Source organism: Phoenix dactylifera, chromosome 2, assembly GCF_009389715.1.
Source record: "Phoenix dactylifera cultivar Barhee BC4 chromosome 2, palm_55x_up_171113_PBpolish2nd_filt_p, whole genome shotgun sequence".
NCBI lineage: Eukaryota > Viridiplantae > Streptophyta > Magnoliopsida > Arecales > Arecaceae > Phoenix > Phoenix dactylifera.
In genome coordinates, this window is record NC_052393.1 from 14,513,082 (window position 1) to 14,540,740 (window position 27,659).

General features: G+C 37.2%; 1 protein-coding gene across 4 annotated transcripts in view; it reads right to left on the bottom strand.

Moving 5' to 3' along the window:
* Window positions 1-25,789, bottom strand: part of LOC103721294 (DNA mismatch repair protein MSH1, mitochondrial) — a 63,221-nt gene extending 37,432 nt beyond the window's left edge. For 2 of the 4 annotated variants that reach the window (XR_606288.4, XM_008811444.4), the window contains exons 1-12: window positions 25,523-25,789; window positions 21,578-21,722; window positions 21,387-21,484; window positions 19,538-19,613; window positions 17,127-17,246; window positions 16,457-16,504; window positions 13,681-13,745; window positions 12,422-12,507; window positions 4,603-4,767; window positions 1,923-2,032; window positions 644-749; window positions 463-538 (exon numbers count right to left, since the gene is read on the bottom strand). Coding sequence is in view for 3 of the 4 variants with exons in the window: in XM_008811444.4 (XP_008809666.1) it covers window positions 463-538; window positions 644-749; window positions 1,923-2,032; window positions 4,603-4,767; window positions 12,422-12,507; window positions 13,681-13,745; window positions 16,457-16,504; window positions 17,127-17,246; window positions 19,538-19,613; window positions 21,387-21,484; window positions 21,578-21,722; window positions 25,523-25,635 (1,208 nt within the window). In the remaining variant the exon portion in view is untranslated. Of the gene's footprint in view, window positions 1-462; window positions 539-643; window positions 750-1,922; window positions 2,033-4,602; window positions 4,768-6,108; window positions 6,213-6,327; window positions 7,448-12,421; window positions 12,508-13,680; window positions 13,746-16,456; window positions 16,505-17,126; window positions 17,247-19,537; window positions 19,614-21,386; window positions 21,485-21,577; window positions 21,723-25,096; window positions 25,101-25,522 lie in introns of those variants that run through there. The other 2 variants (XM_026810098.2, XM_039123048.1) reach the window with 2 other exon arrangements.
* Between the last annotated feature and the right edge of the window lie 1,870 nt (window positions 25,790-27,659).

The following is a 27,659-nucleotide window of genomic DNA, read 5'->3' on the forward strand; positions in this document are numbered from 1 at the left end:
TACTGGGAATTTCATGATGGCATTAGGCCAAATATCACAGACGCACAAGAAGTGCAGTTTCATGGTTGGAGAAAGGCCAACAAACTACGCTTTTTTGTCAATTTTAATGAGATCATAGAATCAATCAGGTTGAGAAGTTTGCACTGTATACGAATTAAAAACTCCAAGGATTTATTTTGAATAGTTGGCAAAAATGTAAGTTACTAAAAATTACCTGCTTTTGATTCAACCAATGAGCATTTATGTTTCAAAAATTCAAATTCATAAGATATAAAGCTTTAGTCAATAGTCCAAAGATCAATATTAATTACATTTGGGTAGAAAAATAAAATTCACAAGCAAATTATACAAACAATTTTCAAAGCTTAAGTTGTCTATGATATGCGCAAAAGATTTTCCAAGATTTCTTTTGTATGCCAATTTCTCGTTTGAAAAGGAAATTAAACAATAACGAAGACTCACAATATTGGAAGGCCAACACAGTTTGCAGGAAGCAAAACCTTCAACAAGCTAGGTATTCCCTCAGTTGGTATGACTCCTGCAAAATGTGTACATGCATCAATAATCAAATGTTCATTAACATTAGCATAATTGGTATTACTTATAAAAAGAAATAATTAGTATCAAATATATTTTCTCTAACCTATTTGAGTTGCAGTTCCAAGATACAAAGGTTGAGGCCTTCTCTCTGAATATACAGTAACATTTCGAAATGTGGTTTCTTGGTCAACACCATATATCTCTCTTACCTTCAACAAATGCAAAAATGTTAACCATAAGATTAAGATACTTTCAGAAAATATAAAAGAAAAATTGAACTATGTGCATTGTATTTTGGAGGAGCAAATTTGAAAATTAGCCAAAGTTATCATTAGATTAGAGGAATATGGAATAGTTTGTAATCTCGGTTACAATAAAGGGAAGGACAAAATAACTTCATTTCCATCAAGTTCAATTACTTTGCAGCTAAATCTTAGTTGCAAGAAGAAACTTATCTTTGTTTAGTCTTCAATGCTCATAAATCTACCTTTAATTTTAATTCCATTTTATAATCTGGACTAATAATTCATTTTGTTAATGATCAAATGAGTAATAGAAAAAAAGTACTATTCACATGACTTCAATTTTCTAAGATAATTTATTGGAACACTTGAGGATGGCAATATTCTCATATGATGGAAACCATAAGATTGTCTGAAATCTACGATGGCTTGTAACAATCCTTGAGATTGTCCTGCAATTGTAAATCATGACGCTTTAGATAATCTAATTTCTTTATGATGGTTTAGCTTTGTTTTACTTTTCTGCATTTCTTGGCTAATTTTTTTACTATGGCTACCTGTTCTTCTAATACAAAAAGGGGACAAGAAAGGCATTTGCAATACTTGACAGTTGGCCAACTACAAAGAAATCAAGATATTCTTAAAATCATTATTTAGTCAAAATATAATTGACACGAAGCACTGATATCATAGGGCAATGATAATGAAACATGAGCGTGATCCTTATTTTCAAATGGAGCAAAAGTCAACCTCCATTCACTTTAGAGAAAAATATGGACGTATTTATATTCTATGGTTTCCTAGATCTCTTGAAGAATGAGTCGGCTTGCATAAGGTCATTCTAGAAAATCTGCCAGATGTCAATAGAAATCTCTACATTAAAAAAAATACACAATATCCACCATATCCTCAAGTTTTCCAAATAAAAAAAAAACATCACAGAAGCAAAGACATGCACAAATTAGGATAGACTATGAACTTATAGTAACAAGACTTGTCATCTAGTAAGAGTAAGAAAAAAGTTGTTGCAATTGTTTGTTACTCTTAGGAAAATGTGGTAACAAATGAGATACACGTAAACAGAACCCAATAATAATGATTTTGCAAACTATGTAAGCTAGAACAACTCAAGCTACAAACCTTGCACAGAAGCTCTTCAACAGGATCACCATGAAACCATTCAAAGGGCTTTCCATTACATTCTCCCCACAAAAGCCCCCCCTCACCAAATTCTCCCCAACGAGAAGTACCTACACAGGATGTTTTGGTCACAGTTATCACCAAACAGCTACCATAAAATCATTAGATATTTCTATTCTTTTAATTCCTTTTCGAGCAACTAAAAGAGAAGTTCTGCCTGTTATAGTTATAAAACAAGCACCATAGAACTTAACCCTATAATCTTCAGTTCTTCACCATAATTTGTTGTACAGGACCATACGACCTAGTACCCTACCATACCATATCGGCAGGGAACCGGACGATATTGGTATTGTACTGAGGCAATACATCCCTGTACCCAATGTCTGTATTAAGGTATATACCATACTAACACTCAGTACAACGTGTACCGCTGCTAGGTCCTGTATCAAGATTCCGAACCTTGATCTTCATAAATTACAAACAAATTCAAATCACCCTTCCATCATGGCGAAACTAGACAATAATGATTTTAGTTATGTGGTTTCTAATTTCAAAGGAAAATTAGAAACTAAAAGTGATCATCATCATCCAAGCCTTTCCCCAGCAAGTTAGCCGTGGCCCATGAACATAAAAGTTGAGAAAGTTACATGTGAGAATTGAACAATTTTTATAACCGGTCATCAATCTGACATCATCCCAATAGAAATTGATTCAAATTCCTCACCAAGGCAAAATTTGGCAAGGGTTGCTTGCCATGAAAACTGTAAGGACAATTTCCAAGTAATAACAGCTGCTTCACAGGTTGTAATTTAAGCTCATATAACCAAGGAGTGACCATCCAAAATTCCCCTGAACTTAGAAATGGCCTACACACAAAGGAGGAAAATGAATGCAAGGAGTTGTCCTCATCTCAAGGGGAGAAATGAGATAGAGATCAGTAAAAATAGGTCTCAAAAAATTAAAAATTAAAAATTAAAAAAAAAATAAAAAATTGACCAGGAAATCTTTGGTTAGCTTCTACTGGATGTGTTTTAGTTTTAATGGCTCTAAAATTCAAGCCAAGAGTAAAAAATTAACTTAATCCAGGTAAATAATATACATAATATAGAAGTTGCAAAAAAAGTCTTGCCACACAATATTTGAAGAATTAAAGAATCAAAAAGACAAGATCACTTGAAAAGTGGCGTATAAATGCAATGTAAACCTTAATAACTAAGTAACATGGGCAGGAAATATGTCATATTTATGTAAGTAGTAAAACCGTGTGCACGAAAGAATAAGAGAGTAAGACTGATGGAGTTTGCTCCGATCCAGCAAGTTCAATGAAGGTGGTCAGATTGAAGCCAAGAAATAAAACAACCCAAGGTAAGCAACTCCTTCCACTCTTTTTTTTTTCCCCGAATTTTTCCATGAAATGAGGCCAAAAATCACCAAATTTCAAAAAACCAACCAAATTTTATGCCTTCAGGTTGATTCTCGGATATTTTGAAGGTTGGGCACCAACCAAAATGCCATGTATTCTTTTATCTCGACTTTGTTTTCTGTTACTTTGTACTGTTCAATCTAATTACAACAAATATATTGCATTTTTTGCCTCAACTTGATCTAACCCTGATAACAATTGTAAAACAACGCAAAAATTTTAAAAAAATGATGCCAACTTCTAGTTGGCACCACCGTATCATGTGCCAATATAGTACAATCAGCATTGTACTGAATCAACCCAACCAATACCAGCACCAGTAACAAGATTTCAGAACTTCCATAAGACACTCATACTTCACCCATAAGATCAACAAGGTACAATTAAACAAGGTACATATACCAAATGTCTCTTTTTCTCCCTCACCCCCTTTCCCACCATAAAAGAAGAGATACCATACAAGATATGGATGATTACAGAGTGTTTAAGGATAGCAGAAGGTTGTAAAATAGCAAAGTCATGAGGAAAAGATGGAGAAGAACAAGGGCAGAGTTCAAATGATGTGTAGAGATAATGTTATAGGACAAACAGCCACACATGATATTATGCCAAACAATGAGGTTTGCTAAAACAAGAGTTTGTAATAATTGGCTTCAACTTTCACAAGTTTGTATACCTGGCTACAAAAAATAGCTGCCTTCGTTCTTACACAAGAAAAACATATTAGAAATGGCTGATAACTTCATTGGCCCATCTATTATTCTTGACAAAGCAACTCCAGAACCCAAATAAATTTCTAGGTGCAGCAAAAAATGAATTTTTATTATTAAAATATCATACAGTACAGACTTCTTTTAATTACATCAACATCAGCACTACTTGTTTTATAAACATTTCGGCTCTAGCTGTAAATGCCACAGGTTGCCTAAGGGAGCAACAGCAGCAAAAGCAAGGGAAGTTTGTTAAACAGCTGAATTAAATTTCATAGTTAAAGGACCACACTCATTATAACATTTCCTAAAAATGAGATCTAAACAGAATTAGGGAAAAATATTGGAGTAAAGCTATCAAAGTTCTTGCACACTCAATTTTCAAATGAAAAAGAGGATACATCTAAAGCAAGCATTGACAAGTTTATGCGGTGAATTTGAATATCAAAATCAATAGAGGAAATAAGTTATTAAAATTAGAAGTACATGACCTGGTGAAGCAAAGCATAAATGCATTGAAAATTTATAGCATAAATGTCCACACCTGAAGAATTTTGTCTCAAAGAAGTGTGCAGATATAAATGGTGATACCGGCACGTGCGGAGCTTGGTAACTATTGCTTCTTCTGTAAGGCCATCTTCTGATGAAAATGTTTTCATGGTTTCTAGGACCGAGACCATGCAATATCCTTTTGCAGAACGTGAGATCCCTACAGAAAATGATAAATTTTAATCTCAGAAATAATACTTGAATTACATTCCCATAAGTTAATCATTCTACTTGAGATCAAAGTAAACTACTTTTAAATGAAACATCGACATGTAAGTATACATGTAAGTATGGCTAACGAAACAATTTATTAATAAATTTTTTAGACATCTCGCATATAAGCTGCAAATAAAACTGTGTGCAATGACATAATAATCAAGCTCAGCCAACATGAAAGAAGAATTTAAAAATATGTACGAAGATTAAATCATTGCAACAAGATTGACCCAGGTCCACCCCAACTTGGGCCAGACCCAACCGAACCCATGCCTCTCCCCTTCCACTTATTTCTCCCTCATGAAACCCCTTCACTGCTCCCACCTCACATGTGACACCATCCACCTCTTGCACTATCCCCGCTCTCTACCTACAAAGCACCATTGGATGCCATCTCATCAACCCTCCTACTGGTTGGCCATCCCCTTCTCTCCATTTCCTCTCTCACCCACTCCATCTCCTCCCTCATCCTCTTTCCTCTCTCTATTACATGTCACCCACCCTTTTTTCCCCTCGTCTCTTCCCTTGTTTTCTGTTTCTCCCTCTATTGGGTGATCCCTCTCCATCTCTCCCTCCCCCTTATAAAAGCTTCCTCTCTGGAGAAGTGAGCAATGCATTGGAAGGGAAGTTGGATCGGGGCCTCATCTAAACAACTACATTAAGATGAGTCCAGTGGTAGTCGTAGTATGCCACATGTCCGCTCCCCATGTTGCACCGTGTGTATGCCTTCCTTGCCATTAAATGCGGTAAGTGGTAGTGGGTGTTGACAAGCATGTGGATATGTCCGGTAATGCCAAGTTGCAGGACGCATGCATGTACTGCCAAGGTACGCGGTACCGACTGTACCGACGTACCGGTGGGCATCGGTACCGGTACGGTACCGAACCAAACCGAGCCGAACCGGTACTATACCGATGGGGCTAAAAGCCAAAAAAAATTGGAGCCGGTATGGACTGGTCGGTTTGGGCTGGTACCGGTTCGGTACGGTCCGGTACCGAGTCGGTATGGGTCGGTACCGGTCGGTACGGGCCGGTACGGTTCGGTACCGAAATATGTAGTTGTACCGTACCGGCAAGATCCGGTACCGGTCCGTACCGGCCGGTACCGGTCCGTACCGGCCGGTACCGGTCCGTACCGGCCGGTACCGGTCCGTACCGGCCGGTACCGGTCCGTACCGACCGGTATGGCAGACCATGTGTACTGCATTGGGTCTGGGTACTGGAAAAAAAAAAAGAAAGTCAGTCCGAAAACCGGAGAAATAGGAAGAAAAACTCGTTGGCTTTACCTTACGTAAAGGGAGGATAGGGTGCTTCTAGACACCAATAGTGGACATTGAGAAGCACGTGGGTATGTTCGGTAACTTAAGGTTGCGGCATTTGTGCCCGTGCTCTATTGGGTGCAGTAGGAGAAAAACAAAAAGAAAAAGTCAGTCTGCTAGAAAATCGGTGAAATACAAAAATAGAGACAAAAAACTCGAAAAAGAAAAAAAAGGAGAGAGATTGACATTAAAGATGAGTCCAGTAGCGGTCGGAGTGCATGTCTGCTCCCCCCGTTGCGCCGCGTGTATGCCTTCCTTTCTGTTAAATGCAGTAAGTGGTAGTGAATGTTGGCAAGCACGTGGATGTCCAGTAAAACCAGGTTCTTGACGCATGGAGAAAAAAAGAAAAGAAAATCTGGAAACTGGATAAATAGGGGGGTAAATCTCGACAGCTTTTCTTACTTGGAGAGGGGAGGGGGTGCTTCTTGACGCAGTTGCAAGCGTTGGGAAGCATGTGGATTTGCACAGTAATGTCAAGTTGCAGGATGTGTGCCATGCTCCAGTGGGGGCGGTAGGAAAAGAAAACAAAAAAGAAAAGTTAATTTGCCATGAAACCGAAGAAATAGAGAGAAAAAACTCAGAAAAAGAAAAGAAAGAGAGACATCGGCCAGACAGCGGTAAATCCATGAGTTAATGATGAGATGTGCATATTAATGTCTGTACCTTGCTAAGGTGGGATGGATTTAACCAAACATTCATGGCAGGTTGTTATTGACCCCGACGGGGGGCGCAAAGGTCAACACCTCTACGCTAGCCCCCCGGTCCTCTTCTTGATAAGGAACACTGATCAAACATGACCCAACTACCTTGTAGTGATCCATAGGCTAGCCGTGGGTCTATATATTCTTCTTAGGACATGGGTTTTACCCCACAGCGTTTGTTGCCTCTTGCACAACCATCCAGAACCAGTAGGCCCACTTTACTCTTTGCTTTTCTCTACCTTCCCTTTTCCTTCCACCATGTGCACGGGGGCTGCAATTGGCAGCCTTCCTCTTCCCGCTTTTTTTCCATGGTAAATGGGGGTAGGTGAACAGAAAATAAGACAAGGACTAGGTTGTTAGGGGATGGCCAGTGGAGCATGCAGACCTCAGAACCAACATTGTTTTTGCTTTTTCCCCCCTCTGTCCCTAGGTGGTCGCATGATTAAACATCGACCCGCCCCGTGCGGGTATCCACATATTTTTTTGAAGAAAAAACTAGAAAAAAATATGATATTCCTCAACACGAAAACATAGGTAAAACCATAAAAGCGTGTCAAGCAGTGGAAAAAACCAAGAACCCTCCTCGCCCCCCTTTTTCGGCCATGTAATAATTTTTTGTTTTTGGGAACAAAAATTTTAAAAAAGGAGAGGGGAAGGTGAGCAAAAAAAGAGTTTTGCAATTTTAAAAAAAAAGCGAAAAAAACTGAGATCTTCTTTCCTTTTTTTTTTGAGGTTTTGTGGCCGGAAGAAAATGTGTTGAAGTGGCCGTGCAATATATTTTTTCTTTTCAGGCATGGAAACCTTTTTACAAAAAAGGACGGGGGAGCTGGTGCCACAGCTTTGGTCTCGGAAAGAGCGAAACAAAGAGATAGAAGAGGAGCGAGCCACCAAAGAATCTTAGTGCTTCGATGCAGATCCGAGAGGAAGGGTGAGGGAAAAGAAAAAAAGTATTGTTGTATAAAAAAAAGGAATAATGGGGCATGGAGGAATGATCCTACCCAAAATCGTGATTCTCCGCCGCAGATTTGCCAGGGAAAATAAGGTCAAAAGAAAAAAAAAGTGGAAAGAGGGCAAACTTATTGGAAGGATCTTACCTTTCATGAATGAGATCGAGGAGAAAAATGGAGCGTCATCATGACAGAGAGTGACGGTGGATCCGAAGAGGGACGCCACCAAAATGAAGCACGACCGAGCTGGAGATGGCACCGCCTGCTCCGACCTACCACCAGCATCACGAGCAAAGAATGTAGAACACTTGTTTGGAGGGGAGAGGATGATAGAAAACCACCACCATTGGCAGTCCTCCATTTGGGAGGAAGGTGGGAGGATGCTGAAAACCCTAGGTTTTCAGCGGAGGGATCTAGATTTCAAGCATTTAGAGGGAGGGGAGGCAAACGCTGTTGCGTCCATAAAAGAGACATGCGGCGTTCAGCGCATGAAGCGCATGAGACCCCTTTTTTTTCTTTTTAAAATGAAGGTGCTGCATACCTTGTTTATTTACTTTGTTTCATGTGACTAGTATGCAGGCTTCCATTTATTTTTTCCCATACATATGAGCCCAAAAAAAGGAAGAAAAACTCTCCCATTTAGCTATTCTTTTTTATAAAAAAAACTCCCTTACCCATGGGATTCTATGTGCAAAAAAAAAAGTTTTTCGATGCAAAATTTTGTAAGAAAAAGGGGTTTCGAAAAAGCATATGCATTACAATAATTTTCTATTTTTTTCCAAAATTTAAGGTGGTACAAAATTTTGATAAAAAATTTGATGTATATGAAGTGGGATTCAAGTTGCATATGGGTCAAATTATTTTGATACAAATGCTATCCACTTCAAGGTGACAAATTTTTTGGGGGAAGGTGAATCGCATAAAGTCAGTTTACATCAAAGTCTAGGCGTCATGCCACTCTTATCTCAAGTTGCTGAAGAAGTTATCAGCTCAACCACTGAAAAGCAGGGTCGCACTGAACTTTTTAGAGAAGAAACCCCTACAAAAATATCGATGCCTCCAGACGAGTAATATACTTGAAGTGTTGACTTTTTTATATGTTACAATTTTTTCTTCCGCTTATCATAGATAAGAAATACTAACAAAGAATTCTCCGGTTGAAACCTAATTTTGATAATATTATCAGCTATAATTTATCAACCTGCCCAGAGACACAAGGTAAAACAAGGTAAAACAACTTCAAATATCTTCGAAAAAACAAGGTAAAGACAGTACGTCCCAAATCATAGGGTGGAACAATCTGAGTGTCGCCCCAGTTCAGCTCGATACGTCCCAAATCAAGCGGTTTAAGACAGTACAACTGCAACATTTCATGTACTATACACACCCCATACTAAGACAACTTTTCGCCCTTTTCTTTTCACTCCTTATCATGGTACCGCCCGAAACTAGGCAATATGGCTTGGTACCAAGCGAAACAAGGTGATTCCACATGATTCAAAATTCAAACCAATTTGGACCAGTACATCCCAAGTTTCCGAGCCAAACTAGCAAATCGTTTCGGCTTCGCACCAGTTCGGTATGGTACGCCCCGAGTTGAGCAATTCAAGCCGGTTCTGCAATTCTTGTCCTAGCCCCTTTTTCTCAGTGTTTATCATGGTACCGCTCGAATCCAGGTGATATAGGATGGTACCGAGCGGAATCTGGCAATTCCACTTGGTTCGAACTAGTTTGGATCAATTTGAATTGCTATGGACTGGTTCCCATACCAAACCAACCAATCATCTATAGGATTGGGTTCTGGTCCAATATCAAGACCCATGCATGAAATTGAGTTGGGTCAGGGTTAAGCATTCCCCAATCCAACCCGACCAGTTTGCCGCCTAGTACCAAGTATTGTACCGATGTCTAATAGATACGATAGTATGGTACGACACTCAGTACATAAATATGTATCGGTTTAGTACAGACTACAGATACAACATTTTTTTAGTTTTCTTTCTCTGTTTTTCATTTTTTGATTTTTGAGGGACAATTCAATTTTATAGATGTTCGAAAGGAAGGAAAGAAAAAGAAAATGAAAGAAAGAAGGGAAAGGAAGAAGAGAAAGAAGAAAAAGGAAGCAAGCAGAAAAAAAAAAGGAACAAAGGAAACAAGAAAGAAGAAGAAGGAAATAAAAAAATGGAATGATATATGCACATTAAGACACCATCACACAAACATGGATCTTTAAAAATAGACAACAAACTTTCCAATAATAACTTTTCTAGTTCTCTTTTTTGATTGAATCAATTAACTGTCATTATGGGGTTGAGGTAGCTTATAAATCAATTAATGTTATTCGGTCAGTGGACTTCATCCAAGAAGTAGCTTGACAAATTATTGATCAAGAAGTATGATTGAAAGACAATGATTTAGGGAAATAATGTAGGTACTAGTTAATTCTATCTTTACAAATCTGTCATCTTGTTTCTTACTATATAATAAAATCATGTACAAAATTATCTAAGTCATATGAAGCAGCATTATCACTATCAATTATTTATAGTATGTGAAGTTGTGAACTAATAATTGTATTGAGCTTCTCAAGGGAGTTGGAAGAAATGTAGAATTCTATCATAGGTTTGATCATCAGGGTACAAATTTAGGCTGTTTGCCTCTAATGCTTTAATGGTTTCAGATTTATTATGCATCAATGCAAGATTTATTTGATGTCAGGATATAAATGGAATAATTTGATGTTGAGCTGTGCATGAACTAGGCCAATCTAGTTAATTTTCAAAAGTACAATTAAGGATCGTGGTCCAATTTATATGCTTATTAGCTTGTTGGTTCAAGACTTCAAATTCTAGATTAAATTAATATGGCAAATAAGGTATTGTCAGTTTTTCAGACCCCAAAATATATTAAAGCATCTCGAGTTATCTCCAAGATGAATTTTTTTTTTTTTTTGCTACTGAATTCACTTGGTAAGGCATTAGGATCCAACACATTCAACCTGATCCACAAATGCAAAATTTAGCTCAGCTCCTATTAAGAAAGGAAGGCAGAAAAAAGAAAGAAAGGGAGAACAAAAGGAAAGGAAAGAAGAAAAAAAAGGAAACAAAGAAAGGGAAAAGAAAAAGAATAGAAGGAAATAAAGAAGGAAAAAGGAGAAAAAAGAAGTAAAAATAGAAGGAAAAAAGGGTAAGAGGTCCGAACTGAGCAAAACTGCCCACTTCCACTCAGTTTGGGGCAGCTCGGGCCCTTACCAAGCTGAATCACCAAACTATCCCGATAACCAACCAATTTGGCTCGGTATTCCCTAAACCAAGCAGTTCAGGACGATTTGGCTTACCTTGGAATCAGCAAGCCAACCTAGTTCCACACCTGTTCGATAAAGTATTGCCCCAAAGCAAGCAATTCGGATATGTTTTGCAATTCTTCATTCGCACCTTTGAGCATTATATGGATCTGAGGAATATTGAACCAACCAGAACCAAATGGTTCCGCCTGCACCGAATTGAATCGGCACTGACCCGAGGTGGTTCAGCCGTGCATTTCGGTTCTAGTATAAAAGGATGCGTGATCGCTCCGCTCGCTTGAGAGAAGGTTCGAGACTCCTTTCCACTCTCTTCGCCCTCTCGCCCACTTTCCCTGCCTTGTCGCCCACTTTCTCCGCTCTCTCCGCCTCAAGAGCCTCTCCATCATGTTACGATACGGCCTTCGTCCCGCTATTCTCATCAATCGTCACCCTCGGCATCTCCATCGGGTCACAATATGGCTTCCCTCCCCCTCTACTTGCCAATTGTCACCTTTGGCAACTCTGTCGAGTCACCATAAGGCTTCCCTACCCCTCTCCTCGTCGATTGTTTCCCTCGGCACCATGCTCCTTCACATTCGCCGGTGGTAAGACTTCACAAGAGCCTCCCTCTCTTTCTCCATCAGGTCATGGAAAGATCTCTCCCCCCTCTCCTCTCTCTCCTCCCTCTCCCCCTCCCTCTCCTTCTTACTCTCCCCCCTCTCCTCTCTCTCCCCCCTCTCCCCCTCCCTCTCCTTCTTACTCTCCTCCCTCTCCCTCTCCCTCCTTTTTCTCTCTTCCTCCCTCCCCCCCCTATTTTAATGCAGTCCGGCACAGCACGGTATGGACTTGTACTGTACCATACCGCCTACCGACCGATATAGGTCCCAATATCGAATCAGCAGACTTTGTGTAGATGTGCTTTCGTTGATTCAACAATTATATTGATATTGTATGACACATAAAATGCATAGTTAGTTTATTTGCAGCCCATTTAGTTGCAAATTTTGTTTTCCCTTATATGTTAGTACATATCATTGCAGTAAGTGACAATAATGCTCATACACATCCAGAATGTGATGTAGAACAACCTAGTTAAGAGAAAAAATTAAAGTTGATTGTGATTTAGGATGTTAAGACTGAAACTATAGATGACCAGTAATTCAAAAAGGTAAAGTGCCGTTTATGTGTAAGCAAAGATTTCTATAAAGAGAGATTATAAATTTATTAAGCCATATATGATATGATTCAATCACCTTGGCAAACATATTGATAACAAAACAGTCCAATGAAATTTAAGTGCTTGGAGAAAAATAATAAGCATCAGAATACTAAAGGAAATATAAAAATACCAACTACAGGCATTGGATCAGGAAACTCAACATCATGGTCAACCCCAGCAAGCCCAAATACATAAGGGCTTCCTGGATGTGCATGGCTGCAATTTAGAAATTTAAGAAAAAAAGATATGAGAACAGCATACGTTGAAAAAAAAACAAAACAAAGATACTAAATTATAAATCCTAAAAAGAGGAATTTCCAACAAAAAGGTATTTAATATTGGGATTTCCAGTTTATCAAAAACAAATTGTTACGAAGCAGGACAATTTAGCAATATGCAAACAAGGAGTATAATGCGAAAACATTAGCAAAATCAAAATTAGTGCAAACATTTATAGACATGTCTTATTATCTATCCATAACTTGAGAAGAAATAGTGCTACAGACATTAAAAGGAAATCACTATCATAACTTGGGGAAAAAAACAAGAAAAAGAGAAAAATGCACAAGCAATGAGAATCAAAACTTTCTTGGAAAAAAAATACTCAAGTATTATTTTTTACAAAATTGATGGTGGTTCTTATCTCTATACGTACACCAACTTTATCATGTTGTCATGGTCTCGTATTATGCATATCAATATGTCGATCATATATCATGCATCACCATTCACAGTTAGTCTAAAAGAAAAATTAAATCAAAATTTGGCAAAGTGACACCATTTCACCAATTTGATCTAGCCAATCAATCATTACAAAGATAGGTGCAGATTATTTCCATTTCTAATGATCCACCAAAGACTAAAATTATGGTTCCCACAATGTTTCTGCATCATATTACAAAAAAAAAAATCAATTCATCCAGACAACTAATATGAGGTGTCAAAATCTCACTACGAAGTAATATAAGTTCTTTTCAGCATTTGTAAGTTCATCTTGGTTTTGATCCTAAAAGAAGATTTCAATAATTGAGGATAGGTTTCACTTTAACATATGTAGCAGTAGCCTATTTGCCACCAGCTATAGTCATGCAATAGATTTTGAATTTTCAATAGGGAATGGATGAAATACACAGGTCAAACATCATTGTAACTCTGCCACACGCCCACACCCATTTTAAAGTTAGTTAATTTTGTCTCGGAGGATGGACACAGAGTATATGATACAAAAATTGACTTTCAGAAAGTTCTTTCATTCTTCAAATCTTCTAGAAAACCAGAGTTTTGAATATTAAAAAAAAGATAGGATCACACCCTCCAAAAACACTAAGCAAATATGGAAGTACTTTCCAAAAGCAATATTACAATTACAATTTTTTATCAACTAATTACCCAGATATAAATCGATCTTTACGAGAACGAGCCTGGGTTGGGCCCTGGACCTCCTCAACTATGCACTGCCAAAACAAATATTAGCATTACAGTTTATAAACTTATGGCAGCACACAAGGTGTATATTCGATGAATCTCAGAAAAGAAAACTAAATTAAATAGCGACAAAATGTTCAAACACGCGCATGCATATATGTGAAAACATGAAATTCCGATATGTACACATAAACAAATGCTTATATTCATATGTGGATGCGTGCATGCATGTATTTAAATGCCGCCTGTGTTTGAATGCAAATATAGGTATGGATGTATGTAGAAATGTAAATTTATATGTATATACATCACGCAATTCCAAAACATAAATGCTCGTGGGATATAAATTATTCACATACAGGACAATCAATCAAGATACGAGATCTGTGTCTGATACCTGAGTGGCACAGCTGACAGAAGAAGTCAAGCACTATTGGCTTCAATTGTAAACAACAGAGTGCAACATGAAGTTTGAAAAAAGGATGACACTTGTGTATATTACACAACCAATAAACAGGAGAAGCAAGGTGTAAGAAATAACAAATGCAAACAGAAGCTGAAACTAAGTATGACATGAGCACATGTCCAAAAGCTACAAGACCTGTTCCATCTAATCTTAAACAAGGTTAGTTGTACAGGTCCATACCAGTAAGGACCAGTATGACACTTTCGGTTTGTTATGAGTAGAGCCGGTCCAAACTGGTCCGAACTGAGTCAAACTGCTCCATATCTCCGCATTCTGTGTTGTATTGACTCATACCGCCCAATTTTGGCTGCTACCATGGCTGGGCATGAGAGAATGCAGTATTGGTACAATGTGTGTGCCACTTTACTAACCGTATCATATCGTAGTCGCAAGGTACCAATATGCTACCAGTAAAATAGCCAATACCGGCATAGCAAACCTTGACCTTAAATCCTCCTGGATCATCTAACAAGGTCATAGAAATCACAACCAATTGCTTCCATCCACATCCTCATAGGTCCTGACCTCCTACAGTACCCATTAACTATAATCTAGCTGCATCAATATACAACGCCGGGTTCGTTGTACCGGTGTGTACCGCCCCATATCGGGCATATCATGAAATGCCGGTACCAACACAAGACTCATATGGGGGGCGTACCAAGTCTCAGTATGCCAAACTAACCCTCATACCAGTGTAATGACATTGTACAGCATGATAACCCTCAGTATGCCCACTTTCTTTGTAACGTGTAACGACTGTGAATCTGATTCCTATGATCAGCATCTTGCCTAACTTGTGTGTTAGACTTTACACATTTAATTTCTGATCTTGGTTGGGACATAACAAAACCTAGAGCCCAATTCTCAACTTGATTGGATGTGGATATCCTATTTCTTCCAGTACTTGTGGGTTGGTTAATTGCACACAAGATATGTTGCCTCGGTACCAGGCCGCATACTGGTGCCACCTAATTATTGTGTCAGCACGCCCGGTATAGGAGCCGGTTCGGGGTATCGAGTAGCGATACGCCCCCGTATCGCGTACCGGTACCGAACCGATATGGTATGGTATGCCCCATACCACCTGATTTGGTACGGTATGGCTTACCTTGATTGCACAAGTTAATGTGAAGTATTTTATCGTTTAATGTTGGATGGTGAGGTACATTTACACAATAGAGGGGTGAAGCTACATATCAGTACAAACATAAAATAGTACATGAAAGCATTTATTTGCACCAGTGGATGCAAAGTGATAGAGGGACCAAGTTGTATGGTTTTGTCAGGTTATAGGATGTGTTTACTAATTGTATCAAGCTGCAAGTCCTGTCAACAATGAATCCTCTTTTTAAGAACTCGTTTGGTTCACGAGAAGAATTTCTCCTCACTGGACCATTTTTTTCTAGAAAGTTGATGCATGGGTATATGATGCATGAGAAAGTGATTTTTGCATATTTGGTTGACCATGGAAAAGTGACACATTCTAAAATAGCTTATATTTGGTAAAGCATCTCTTTCCTGGAAAAGTTGTGTAAAATACATGTTATGCCCTTAATAAAAGGAAAAACCTTACCCCATTCTATCTAAAAACTTAACGGCACTTTTGGGGAAAAAAAATCCCAATTCCCAGCTGGGAATTAGACTTTCGGCTTTCCCATATCCCATCTTGGTTTTTCTTTCCCATGAAATGTGGGAACCTTACTCCTATAGGAAAGCTAATTTTCCATCTCACTTTTTTGAAAACTCCAACCAAACATAAGGCATATTTCCATTTTCCCAATGACCACATTTCCCCCCTCCTGTTCCCGCAAACCAAACGAATCCTAGGTATCAAAGTTTTTGATCAACTAACATGGCATCCATTATTGCAAGTTATATATTCATATCATTTATTTCATTTGATAATCATGATTATATATTGTTACATAATGCATCTCCTGCACAAGTTTAACTGTCTTATAGCGTCATTTAATTATAGAAATAACTTATCTAGTGGTATTAATTATTATGAGGCATTAAATATGTATCTCTAAGTTGTTGATCAAATGGCAATAAATATATCTCAAAATAACAACGAGAGCTGTCTCAGTATATGAAACCATATGTTAAAATGCATTTGCAATGGATATGCATCTCATTAGAAGACAAACTTGCTAGAAGTTGGTAACATTCATCTCTGGAAGTATATTCCATGTTGTGCTAGAATACAATGTTTAAATGAAGTCGTGCGGTACAAGTAACAAAGATAGCCAAATTCTCACAGTAACTCACAACAGAAAACCCGTTTCGAGTCAAGTCATCCAATGTTTGGCGCAAGTTCTGTGGAAGTCATATCATATCAATATGTTAGAATGCAGTTGCCAAAAAACATAGTAATTAAAGAATAGTCAGTAGAATGCGGCATATGTTATCATGTGATGGTATGTTAAAGATTTTGAAGAGATCATGACCAAGCAACCTAAGCCTAAATTATCAGATACCATGTCACAGAAGAAACTAGATAAGTAGTGAAACAATTTGCAACCTAGAGTTTCTCTTAGAAATAAGTTGTACTGGTTATATAACTTCCCTATGCCACTTCAATAAATCAAATGCACAGCAGAAAATAAATTATCTAAATTCACATGGCAACTGAAAGTGCCATCAGACAAATATGCCTGACTTTAACGGGGAAGGCTGTAACAGAAATACTAATTTCATCAGTTAAAAACTTTAACAAAATCAATGTCTGCTTTTTTTTCTCATTTTGGTGATCTCTCTCATTTTGTTTTGGCAATTTAAAAAAGAAAAAGGAAAAAAGGAAAAGCATCATCAGAGAAATATTGAATAGAATACTAAGAAACAACTTACAAAAGGCAATTGATGATTACTGATTCAGTTTTCGGAGTATGCCAAAAACTTAAAACCCAGGAGAAATGATTTCAGCAGGTGAAATACATACCACAACAGGGCAGCCAGCCCTTGGAATACTATCAGACCGCAACCCCCCAAAAGGATTTAAACCAGCATGCTCAACAAGAACACAAGCATCAAATCCAATTGCTTCATAGAAATCTCCAACCTGAATGAAAGATAGCAGACCATGATAATGTCTACTCATGTCGCTTTTGAACTTAAAAAATATATATTAGCAAGATTAAAGACAGACAGAACTTACCACCTCTACATTGAATGTTATACTAAAATAAAGGGATGACAGATAAAGGTGTCTAAGTTACCTAAATTCCCTGAAAAGCCAATTTTATGCATTTCTGTGAGGTCTGGGCTTGATGCCCTTTTTGTCAATGATGGAATGTCAAGCATAGCATGCTTGCCAGGAGCATATATCCTATGACAGAAGCCAGTTCTCTCCTCAACAAGAACTACAAAATTGCTCATATTCTTCAGTGCAAGAGAAATGAAAGCTAATCAACTGCAAATAGCAGGTATTAGCTACTACTCCACCACAGTATTATACATGTCAAAATTGTAGTTGAATTAGAACATTGAGAAGCAACACACAACAGATGTCAGGGACCGAGAAAAAGAAAGGCAAGTAAAATTGATATTTATGCATCATAAAACATAAACCAATGCAGATTAAATGTACCTAAAATACAACAGAATTCTGAGAACCAAGCTTAGTGAGAGGAAAAGCAGTTACAGAAATTAGGTCCCTCATCATCAAGAATCGACATCTAGAAATGAATGCCTCTTATAACTGATGTTATATATCAATATACCATAACACAAGGAATGTACGGCCAGGGTTTTATTAGTGGTTTAAGCATCAAAAAAAGTAAAACTGAATTTCCTAGATGCTGAAGAGAAGGAATAAGCACACATCTGATACTAAAATATCAAAATGAATAAGTTGCTGAAAAAATTCATGGATAATAAAAAAGAAAGCTTTGCATAAATATATCTTGTTCAACAGTTTGGATCTTCAATTTGGGGACCAATAATTGATTTTAAAATCATTAACTCCTTTTCCAATGAGTTAACGTAAAGTTTGAATCCAAATACATATATATGCACTTATAAATAAATATATATATATATATTATGATTTTGTATGCATGTGCATAAGTATATATAGATATAGATAGAGATAAAGAAAATGTCTGCAAGAGAGAGAGAGAGAGAGAGGTAAGTTGGAATCCTATTGGTAGGATGAAGCCTCAACCAAATTATAATAAAACAAAATGATGCAACATCTAAACCGAAAACCGAGCACTGCTGAAATTGATCCAAAACATCTAAAATGCCCAAATATCAAACATCAAAAGTTTAAGATCTTCCACTTATTATCAAGTGTTTCCAAAACGATCAATGTCAGTCGCATGATAAAACGTGATGATTTGATTTGTAGTTCAAAAGCACCCCAATCAGTTGAATCTTCATTAATGTGAATTTTAAGATGTCTAGATTAAGATCAACTGTTTGGGTGCTCAATTTATATGACCTATATAACGAGATATCCAACAACAAGGAGAAGGAAAAGGATTGAATAGAGGAACTCCCGAGCATTTGTTGATCTCAGATGTGTCCATATCAATGGAACGGGTGACTCATTATTTCGATGAATCATTTTTTCGGACAGAAGAAGATTCTGTAAACACTTACTCGAAATCTCACTTATCAGAGTCCATTGTGGAAGAATCTTCTGAGGAATTGGCCATAATTACATATCTTCGCTCTTGAATTCTATTACTGCCTTTTTTTCTCGTATCCACTTGATGGAGAGGTTAGAAAGTCCGAATGCATGACTTCTTGTTTTTAGATATTCTAGATATTGCAGATCATGATCAACAACATGAACTCAATTTAAAAGGCCTTTCATTGCATGTATAATCATAATTTTGTAAAGGGAATACGGCAATCAGTAAAGTCCTATCAAATTCATAATTCCATACATCCAGATCATGCATGGATGAGATTCACGTTTGATTCATATCCATACTTGTCTTGATCAAATATGAATATTCAATTCAAAATTATGTCGGTCTGACCTAATCTATTTTGTGGCTCCACTACCTTCACATATTACTAGTTCTTTCTTTTCTTTTTGTCATTTAAGTGACAGTATTTGTTATATTTTTTGCCTACATTCGCTTTATAGGCTCACTTTGTCTAATCAATTTTTTGAAACTTTGTTTTGTAAAATCAGATTGATAAAAAATAACTGATATAATCAATCCTAGAGAAAGTAGATATAATGAAAAAGAATAGCTTTGGAAATTAAGGAATTTGTGATGCATCAATATGGTTAATCAATGTAGGATAAAAAAAAATGTTCACTTTTGAGACACAACAAATAAACTAAAAAGCACACAATTTACTAGTAATAATCAATAGAGCCTGGAAACATACTCTACATAGTAAAACTTCACGGGGAAACCTCGATTTAAATTGCAATAACTCCATGTTGAGAGTTCCTTCTTTTAAGCTGCACAGAACATAATCATTTCTTCAAATTTCAAAAGACAGAAAGAAATATTAACTTATAAAAAATAAAATGATCTTGATGTTATCGCTGAAAAAGACACAAGTATGCTTTATGGAGCATCATATCTAAAATAAACAGCTAGAATTAGCATAGCAAAACCTGATGAGATTAAACCAAGAAATTGATCTCAATCATTACTTAATGCAACTTCTGCCTATAACCCAGCCTCATGGTCTAGGCACAGTGCATGGTTCCTATTAAGTTACAAAGGCCATCCAATGACCACAGTCAAAAGTTTTTTAATTGTTAAATGCAATATCAGGCCACAAATTAGGCAAAAAAAAATCATTTTTTTTAAATTTTATAATGGATATCAGATAAGTAATTACTAGCTATTACTACATTTTGCATAATCTAAACTAATGATATTCCTTCAATATCTAATTGACTAATTTATACTAAAATTTTAATAATAAGAAATGAATAGTTTAATTTTTAGACAGTGTCAAAAGCACAACCATTATAACCATTTTACAGTCATTGTATTGTTTATGAATTATAGCGCATATATAATGGTCGTATTTATAGGGCATTATTTCAGTTCATAATGTAATGGAGGAATATGGGAAAAACTATAATGGTTGCTATAACATCATAAGTCTTCATGACAAACATGATTACATCCAGGAGTGGCTGGCCAAGATGAAGTACCTTATTATAAGATGTGCTGGATAAATGACTAAAACTTTATAGGTGAGATAGAAATGTAAAAAGGAATGGGAAATGCCAGTTTCCCTTCCAAATGAATATCAGATCTATAATCCACAATCCATACATATCACGTATCGATCATTATAATGCAAAGAGATTTTTTTTTTTGCATTCACAAAAATTTATGTTTTAGAAACATTATAATGCAAAGAGAATTTTCTAAAAGCATATAAAATATTAAAATACTCAAGGAAAGTTTGGTCTTGACTCTTGACAACTAACTTATGCAAACAATAGGCTGAAAGATAACCGAGAAGAATGAAATATCGAGCAACATGAAGCAAAATCCCCAAAACATGTGCAAGAGAAAAATAGGAAAAATCAAATGCAGCAAGAAAGTAGCAGGAAACAGTGATTAGCAGAAAATAGAAACCAGATGAAAGCCAGACAATATATTGTGTCCTAGAAAGACAAAGAATAGGAGGAGGTAGAAAGCAAGCATCTCTTGTTGAAAAAAGCATCAACATGTCATGAGATATATAGTCATTTAGACAAGGAAATAGCAAGTCTTTGGGCCAAGCATCTATTAAACAAGAAAGATGAGGGAGAAAGAGAAGATGGAACAGATAAGTTACCCGTTTGAAGACAAAAATGTAGATACAGAGGTGCAAAGGAGTTTACGTGAATAGGCACAAGAGAGTAACTATTCAGCAGGCAAAATTTCAAGACAAACAAAAGAAAGAAATTTCGTTATTAATTATATGATAGCCAAGGTGACAATATGCTCAACTCAAATCACTGAGACCGGGAAACAAAGAAGAGTTCCACGTGCATCATTGTATACCTTCATATCGAGTGCTGATTCCGAGCCAAATAAAGCAAGTCAAGAGGTACACAGTTTACGCGGGTATGAAGATAAATTACCAGACTCAGTTGGCAAAAAAAGTGAAAATCAAATAAAACAAGTGACTTTTGGGAGTTATAACATGTGCAGTTGTGTTGCAAAGACAAGAAAATAGTAGATATAAAATATGTCATGAATTTAGACAATATTATCTTCACCTTCCATTTCTCAGGCTAACATCCAATCCTAATAAATTTGTATATGTAAGCCTCTTAATCAGCTGAACCGAAGAAGGCTTTTTGCACATCTGCATTTTCTGAAATTAGAAATATAACATTAGAGAGCAGAGAACATTCCATGCATTATGAGCCATATAAAAAGAAATCCAAAATTCAATCCATGTACATACCTCTTTCCACCACAAAATGTGTGACTGATTGTCTACCTCATAAAGAATTTTTGATTGTTTTAATCTTCTAGAAGCTTTAGGCACTCCAACCAGAATTTCATGTGAGTTAGAACAATATTTTCTCTCTACAAGCTTGCAACACCATCTAAGAATGCACAAGCAAGACAATGAATAAGGTAACGTGTACTCTGAACAAACCCCACAAGAAATAGATAATCATATGTTAGTTAATCATCAACTAAATCCTAAACAAACAAACAAAAATGTCAAGATATATGATATCCAATCTTTCGGAGGAATAGCAGGAGAACAACAAAGGCTACTTACATATAGAAGAAATCTTCATATACAGATCTAGACTGTATTATGCTTTTGTCACATGCATATCTCAACCAACTCTCATAAGATATCTCACCATTCCCACGAAAGGACTATTAATGTGAAATATCAGTCCCAGTACAAGTGTGTATCAGTATGTATCTGAGAACGGGAAGAATATAAACGATGCTGATATTATATGGAGATCATGTAACAGAGAAGAAGTATATCATGTCCTTGGATATCCAAAAAAAGGCTCTGTCAAAACAGGCAGCCATAAAATGTCTCTCAGTCAATCTACACTGCTCCTTTTATGTTTCGTCTTCTTCTTACAACCCTTTGACTGCTCTTCATCCATATTTGTTTCTGGAAGGCATCAAACCTTGACCCACGTTTGGCTCATCTCTCTAATATTTTTGCTTTCTCCATTTCCCTTGACACTTCCAGACATGGTTTAAAGTTTGGACCAAAATTCCAAAACTCAAATCCAAAAGTTCAGGTCTGAAACTAGAGTAATTTTTGGAGTTGTCAAGAGTAATTTATGGAGCCAAACATTATCTAGACAAGCACAATTTAATAAAAATATAGGCAATAATCATACTCTTTTCTTATATCCTTTTTGATCAAGCTTGCTCTTGTGTGATAAATTTGGCTTTGAAAATGTTTTTTCAGTACTTAAAATACAAGCAAGTAGATCTTGATTTGCAGGTATTCAGGGGAAATTTTTTCTTGAAATATGTTGGTATATTATTATTTTACATTGGTTCAAATTTTAAAATCTCTTACACAATGTAAAGTATCACAAAATAACCAAATTTCATAAGAATATACTTTTGAAAGGGCTAAAGATGCTCGTGTTTCAAAATGCATGGATGGATTATATAAGTACCTAATTGGAAAAATTGTAATTTTTTCAACTCAGCTCATATCTCTAAGCAAAGTTGTCTCTCTTATGGTAAGGTAGTGTTCCTCAATCAAGTTGTGTAGGAATATGACTTGAGAAAAACCCGATTCTCCCAGGAAACCATTGAAATCGATCTGCAACCCCCCCCCCCCCCCACACACACACACAAAAAAAGACCAGTTATCAACAATTGGATTGTCCTCATTGCCTACAACATTACATATGCTGGGGCCTACTACATTACATATTTGAGGCCTACTGCACTACATATGTTGGCAAAGGGCTCACAAAGCAGTAGGTTGCCGACCCACTTGGCCTTACCAAATCTGATAGTTCCAATCCCACAACTTACAAGCAAGACTAAGGGATGTTACATTCTTACGCTAATCAAGTGCTTCAAAACAAGACATGTGGTTGAAATTCCTACAACAAGATCTCTAATGAGGATCTTTATCTAGCAAGAGTAAATAATCTCTTTTCAAAAGCTACATTTATTTGTAAAAAGCCTTCTCTGCAAGCCTAATTATAGCAAGAATGAGTATTCAGTAGAATATCAAGCAAATGTCTAAAGGATCCAGTTACTTCACTTAATGGTAAAAACAATGATGATGCAAATCCACACAATTCATCACAGCCTTGTGATGGATGATAATGATGATGATGACGACATGATCTATAAATATTCAAAAAATTTGTTGAAAAGTTTCAAAAGGTCATTCTATAACGCCATAAACCATCATGATACGATCGCTAAAACCATTTACCAGATCTTGAGATGTAAATACCACTTTGCAACCAATTTGCACCTCCAAAGTACCAAGGTCTGCAAAACAGACCCGAAAAGATATACCACACCGAACAGATGCAAAATGTGGAACTGGGTCAGTTATGTGTGTTGATTCAGGGCAATACAAGAAATGGTCCAAACCGGTCCGAGCGGAACTTTTCGGTTCCACTCAATTTTGGTCGATATTGACCTGATTCAGCAAAGCCAACCAACCGATCCTTTAAAAATAACCTGATCTCTTCTCTCCTCTCTCTCTCTCTCTTATTCTCCGATGCCTTGATCTCCCGATGATGGCTCCAGCTAATATTCCTACTAATCACACTCACCAACTGCCCCCATCAGTCGCCCCTCCAATCTCCACCGCCAATCCCCTTGCATAGTTTCCCCAAAGGATCACCCTAGGTATGCCCTAAACCCTAAACTCCCCATGCTTCATCCTCCCTGGCATCCTGCACCTCCATGGTTCCACCATGTCCGGCACCACCTCAGGTACACCCCCCCTTCCCTCCCCCTCCGCTCGCTCTCTCTCTCTCTCTCTTGTAGTTTAGGAATACTAGCACAGCATGCGATCATACGTACTATGTGTCAGTCAGTACCATACCGTATCGCACCAACCTAGCACCTGATGAGTATGGTCACCGATACCGATTTTGCAAACCTTGTTCCAAACCATTAATGCAGTTTCTAGATGCTTGTAAGCAGTAGTCAATGGATGGTTATTCACTTTACCAGCCAAATATTGCACAAAAATGGGAGGTTAATTCTAGCTGATCAACATACCAAAAAAGTGTTTAACCTGGGCAAACTTATGTCAGCCCCACTCTTAGGTGAAATAAGTTTAAGCCCTAGAACTCCCTCTTCTTCCTCTTAGTTTTGCACTTTTCCCACAACTTAACCATTAACCCTCAAACTTCAACCAAACAAGGGATATTACAAACCCAAGGATAAGTGATCAAGGGAAAGTTACCCAGAGTTAAAAATGTCCACCACCCAGTTAGCTATCCAACATCCAAACATTGCCTAAAGCTTCTCAGCAATTACTAGCTTGAAAAATTTACTTAAGATATTTCTTAACTAGTATATTATGCACTCAAATCTTAAAACCACACATCGAATCACTTTTTCATCAGTAGGTTAGGACTTCTTTGGCTGCATTAAGCTACACCCCGATATAAGCACACTAAGGAACCTCAAGTAACATGGCACATCTAACTATTTTTCCAAGGCAACCATATTCTCTTGCACTTCTTCAGTGTTGTACTTACTCTGGCTGGAAATGGTGCATATATGACCTAAACCCCAAAAGTTTTGGCAGAAGCACCTAGCCAGAACACTTGTAATTTTCCAAGTAGCAAGACCTTGCCCTAACACCTTATCTCCAATGCATTTTCCCACAGTTCGAACATATGTTTTGAAACATTAACTATAATTATGATTTTCAGAATGCATTTGTTATTCTTTAGCAGTTAATGTAAATTAGAGTAATTCTTTTTTCAGGCCATAAACTTACTTGTCTGGATTTCGGATTTTAAGACAAGTGATAGACATGAACACATCCACCAGCCCATCAAGAACAAGCACGATGCCATCAACCAAGAAAAAACACAACCGTCAGCAGAAATTTGGTAGAAATACATGGTGTTTAAAGAAGAATTGATCAAAACCACCCAAATTCAAAAAAATCTCATATGCTAGGGTTCTTGAAGATTGACTAAAATCACCAGATTCAAACGATTTCAAGCAGAGGCATACGATCAGTACATTAATGACAAATTCCTTCCAGCACCCAAGAAATATTAATAATGCCCTCCGATTTTAGGCATCGGAGATTGAAAAGAACTTCTCTAAACACTATCAACGACAGCGTAAGGGGAAAGAAAGGCAAGAAAAAGGATTAGAGGGGAAGATTAGAGAGCGATTGTGGACCCAAACTCACGTTGGAAACGGCGTTTTGTAGAACCTCCGGATGGTGGAAGATCGGAGAAAACCCACGAGTGAGAGCCAGCGAGGTGAGGACGCCACGAGGGAGCTGGTTACCACACGGTGCATGCTGGGGATTGGAGTTTTTCTAGGGATTTTGGCGGGGAGAAGGAAGAGGAGGGAGGGACCGGGCAAGGGTTTAGGGCCTTTCTTGGTCCCAGCCGCCTTTTATGGGGTTTCGTTCTTCCCGCCAGAATCAAGAATGACGAGGGGAAACCAGAAGAGGTCATGGGGGCAATAAAGCGCCACGCTGTGGATATGCGAGCTGGCTTTGATATTTTACCCCAGAGTAATGCTATGCTGCACCCCAATCCAAGGGAGTGGGGGAGACAAAAAGAAAAAAAAAACAAGGTATAATTTTTAGAGAAATTTTCTCCTAATTTTCAATTTTTACTGGATATAAAAATTTAGCAATTTCATGTATTTTTCTTGTTCTCTTTTTGTGCTGCCGCTATCACTCATCCTCTTACTAATAAAACAAATTATTTATATAGCTTATATTCCAAAATTATGCAAGCAATATCAATAAATTTTATTCCAAATCTTCTTTTTGACCTTGCTCCCTCATGCATCAACAACATTGTCATAGTAGAGCTCGAATACACCATCAATTGCTGGATTGTAGCTGGGACTCTTGTTAGGTCATTTATTTTTGTTAGATGATATCTTGTCTAATTGAAAATTTAATTAGATTTAGATTTAGTGATAATTTCAATGATTCTGCTTCGAAGCGCAGGGTTCTAAATTTATATTTCAAAAGTAGCAAAATCATTATTGTTATATTAATTTTTTTATAAAAAAAATTATTCTTAACCTTGCATGCATCAATACTTCTGATGGAATCATGCTCTCCTTTGTGATCTTGTTGGGTGGTCCAGGCCGGTATTTTAGGTTTGGTTATCCTTAGGTAGCATTGCCAGCATTCACATAAAAAAAAAAGGGAATTGGATCTAAGGCAACATATGTCAATACCTCGAGTTATAGATCAACATATCCCTCGAACCAATTTTGTTTCAAATTGTTATCGGCCTCTTATAGATTTAATATAAAATCAAAAAAATTTATTCTCACAAATTTTGAAATGCATAATCAATTTTTACATTATGATCTCTGATACTCAATGATTGCTTTTATCTTTCCAAAGACCATATTGAATTTTAAAAATTATACATGCAGTTTTACATAGCTTTTTTTTTTGCACGTAGACATAAAAAATATAAATAATTTCAAAAAAATAATTTAGTTTTATATCTATAAAAAATATTTTTTCTAATAAAGAATGAGCTTTTGAACTTTGCTAGATCTTTATATCTTCACTCTAAAGCTACTAATTAGAAAATCTTTATGTGTGCCATGTGTATGCATTTTAGAGTCGGACGTAACGATCCTATAACTACAGAGCAAATTGGAAAAAAAAATTATTTTATCCAAAAAAAAAAGAATAAGAATTTATGCTTCAATATACATAAACAAAAAGATATTTTTACAAAATCTCAATAATCAAAATATATTAATTTTCTTATATAACCTTACTATTTCTTTAACATTGAAGCCAACACCATGTGCCATGTGTATGATGTGCGTTTGCAAAGTAAGTTATTATTGGGGGGAAAAGTGGATCACCCGGAGCACATGGTCAAAGCACCGAAACATGGTGGCGAGCGTGACAACGGCAAGCATGCTCTCGGCAGTCACAACCTCAGCGCGCTCGACCTCAACATGAATGACCCCAGCGCTCACGACCTCGACAAGCATGACCTCGGCAGTCAAGACCTCGGTAGGCATGGTCTCCACTGAGTTAAGCTCGATTGATCTCAAAGCCAAGAAAGACCCAGTCAAAGGGGAAAACTAACCCTCACTCCACCGAAAATCAAGTCCCACGTATCCGGGATCAAATCCCACAATCTCCACCTCAACGGCTGTCAACGCTCGAATTCACACGATCTCAACCGATCGCCAGCTAGCCCGAAATCTCGGACCATTTACGGTAATTCATTGATTCACACAATCACATCCGATGGCAGGTAACAGTTGCACCCCCTCCTATAAGAAGAGGGGGGAAGCTCTAGAGGGGATCTTCCTCTCCTCCAGCT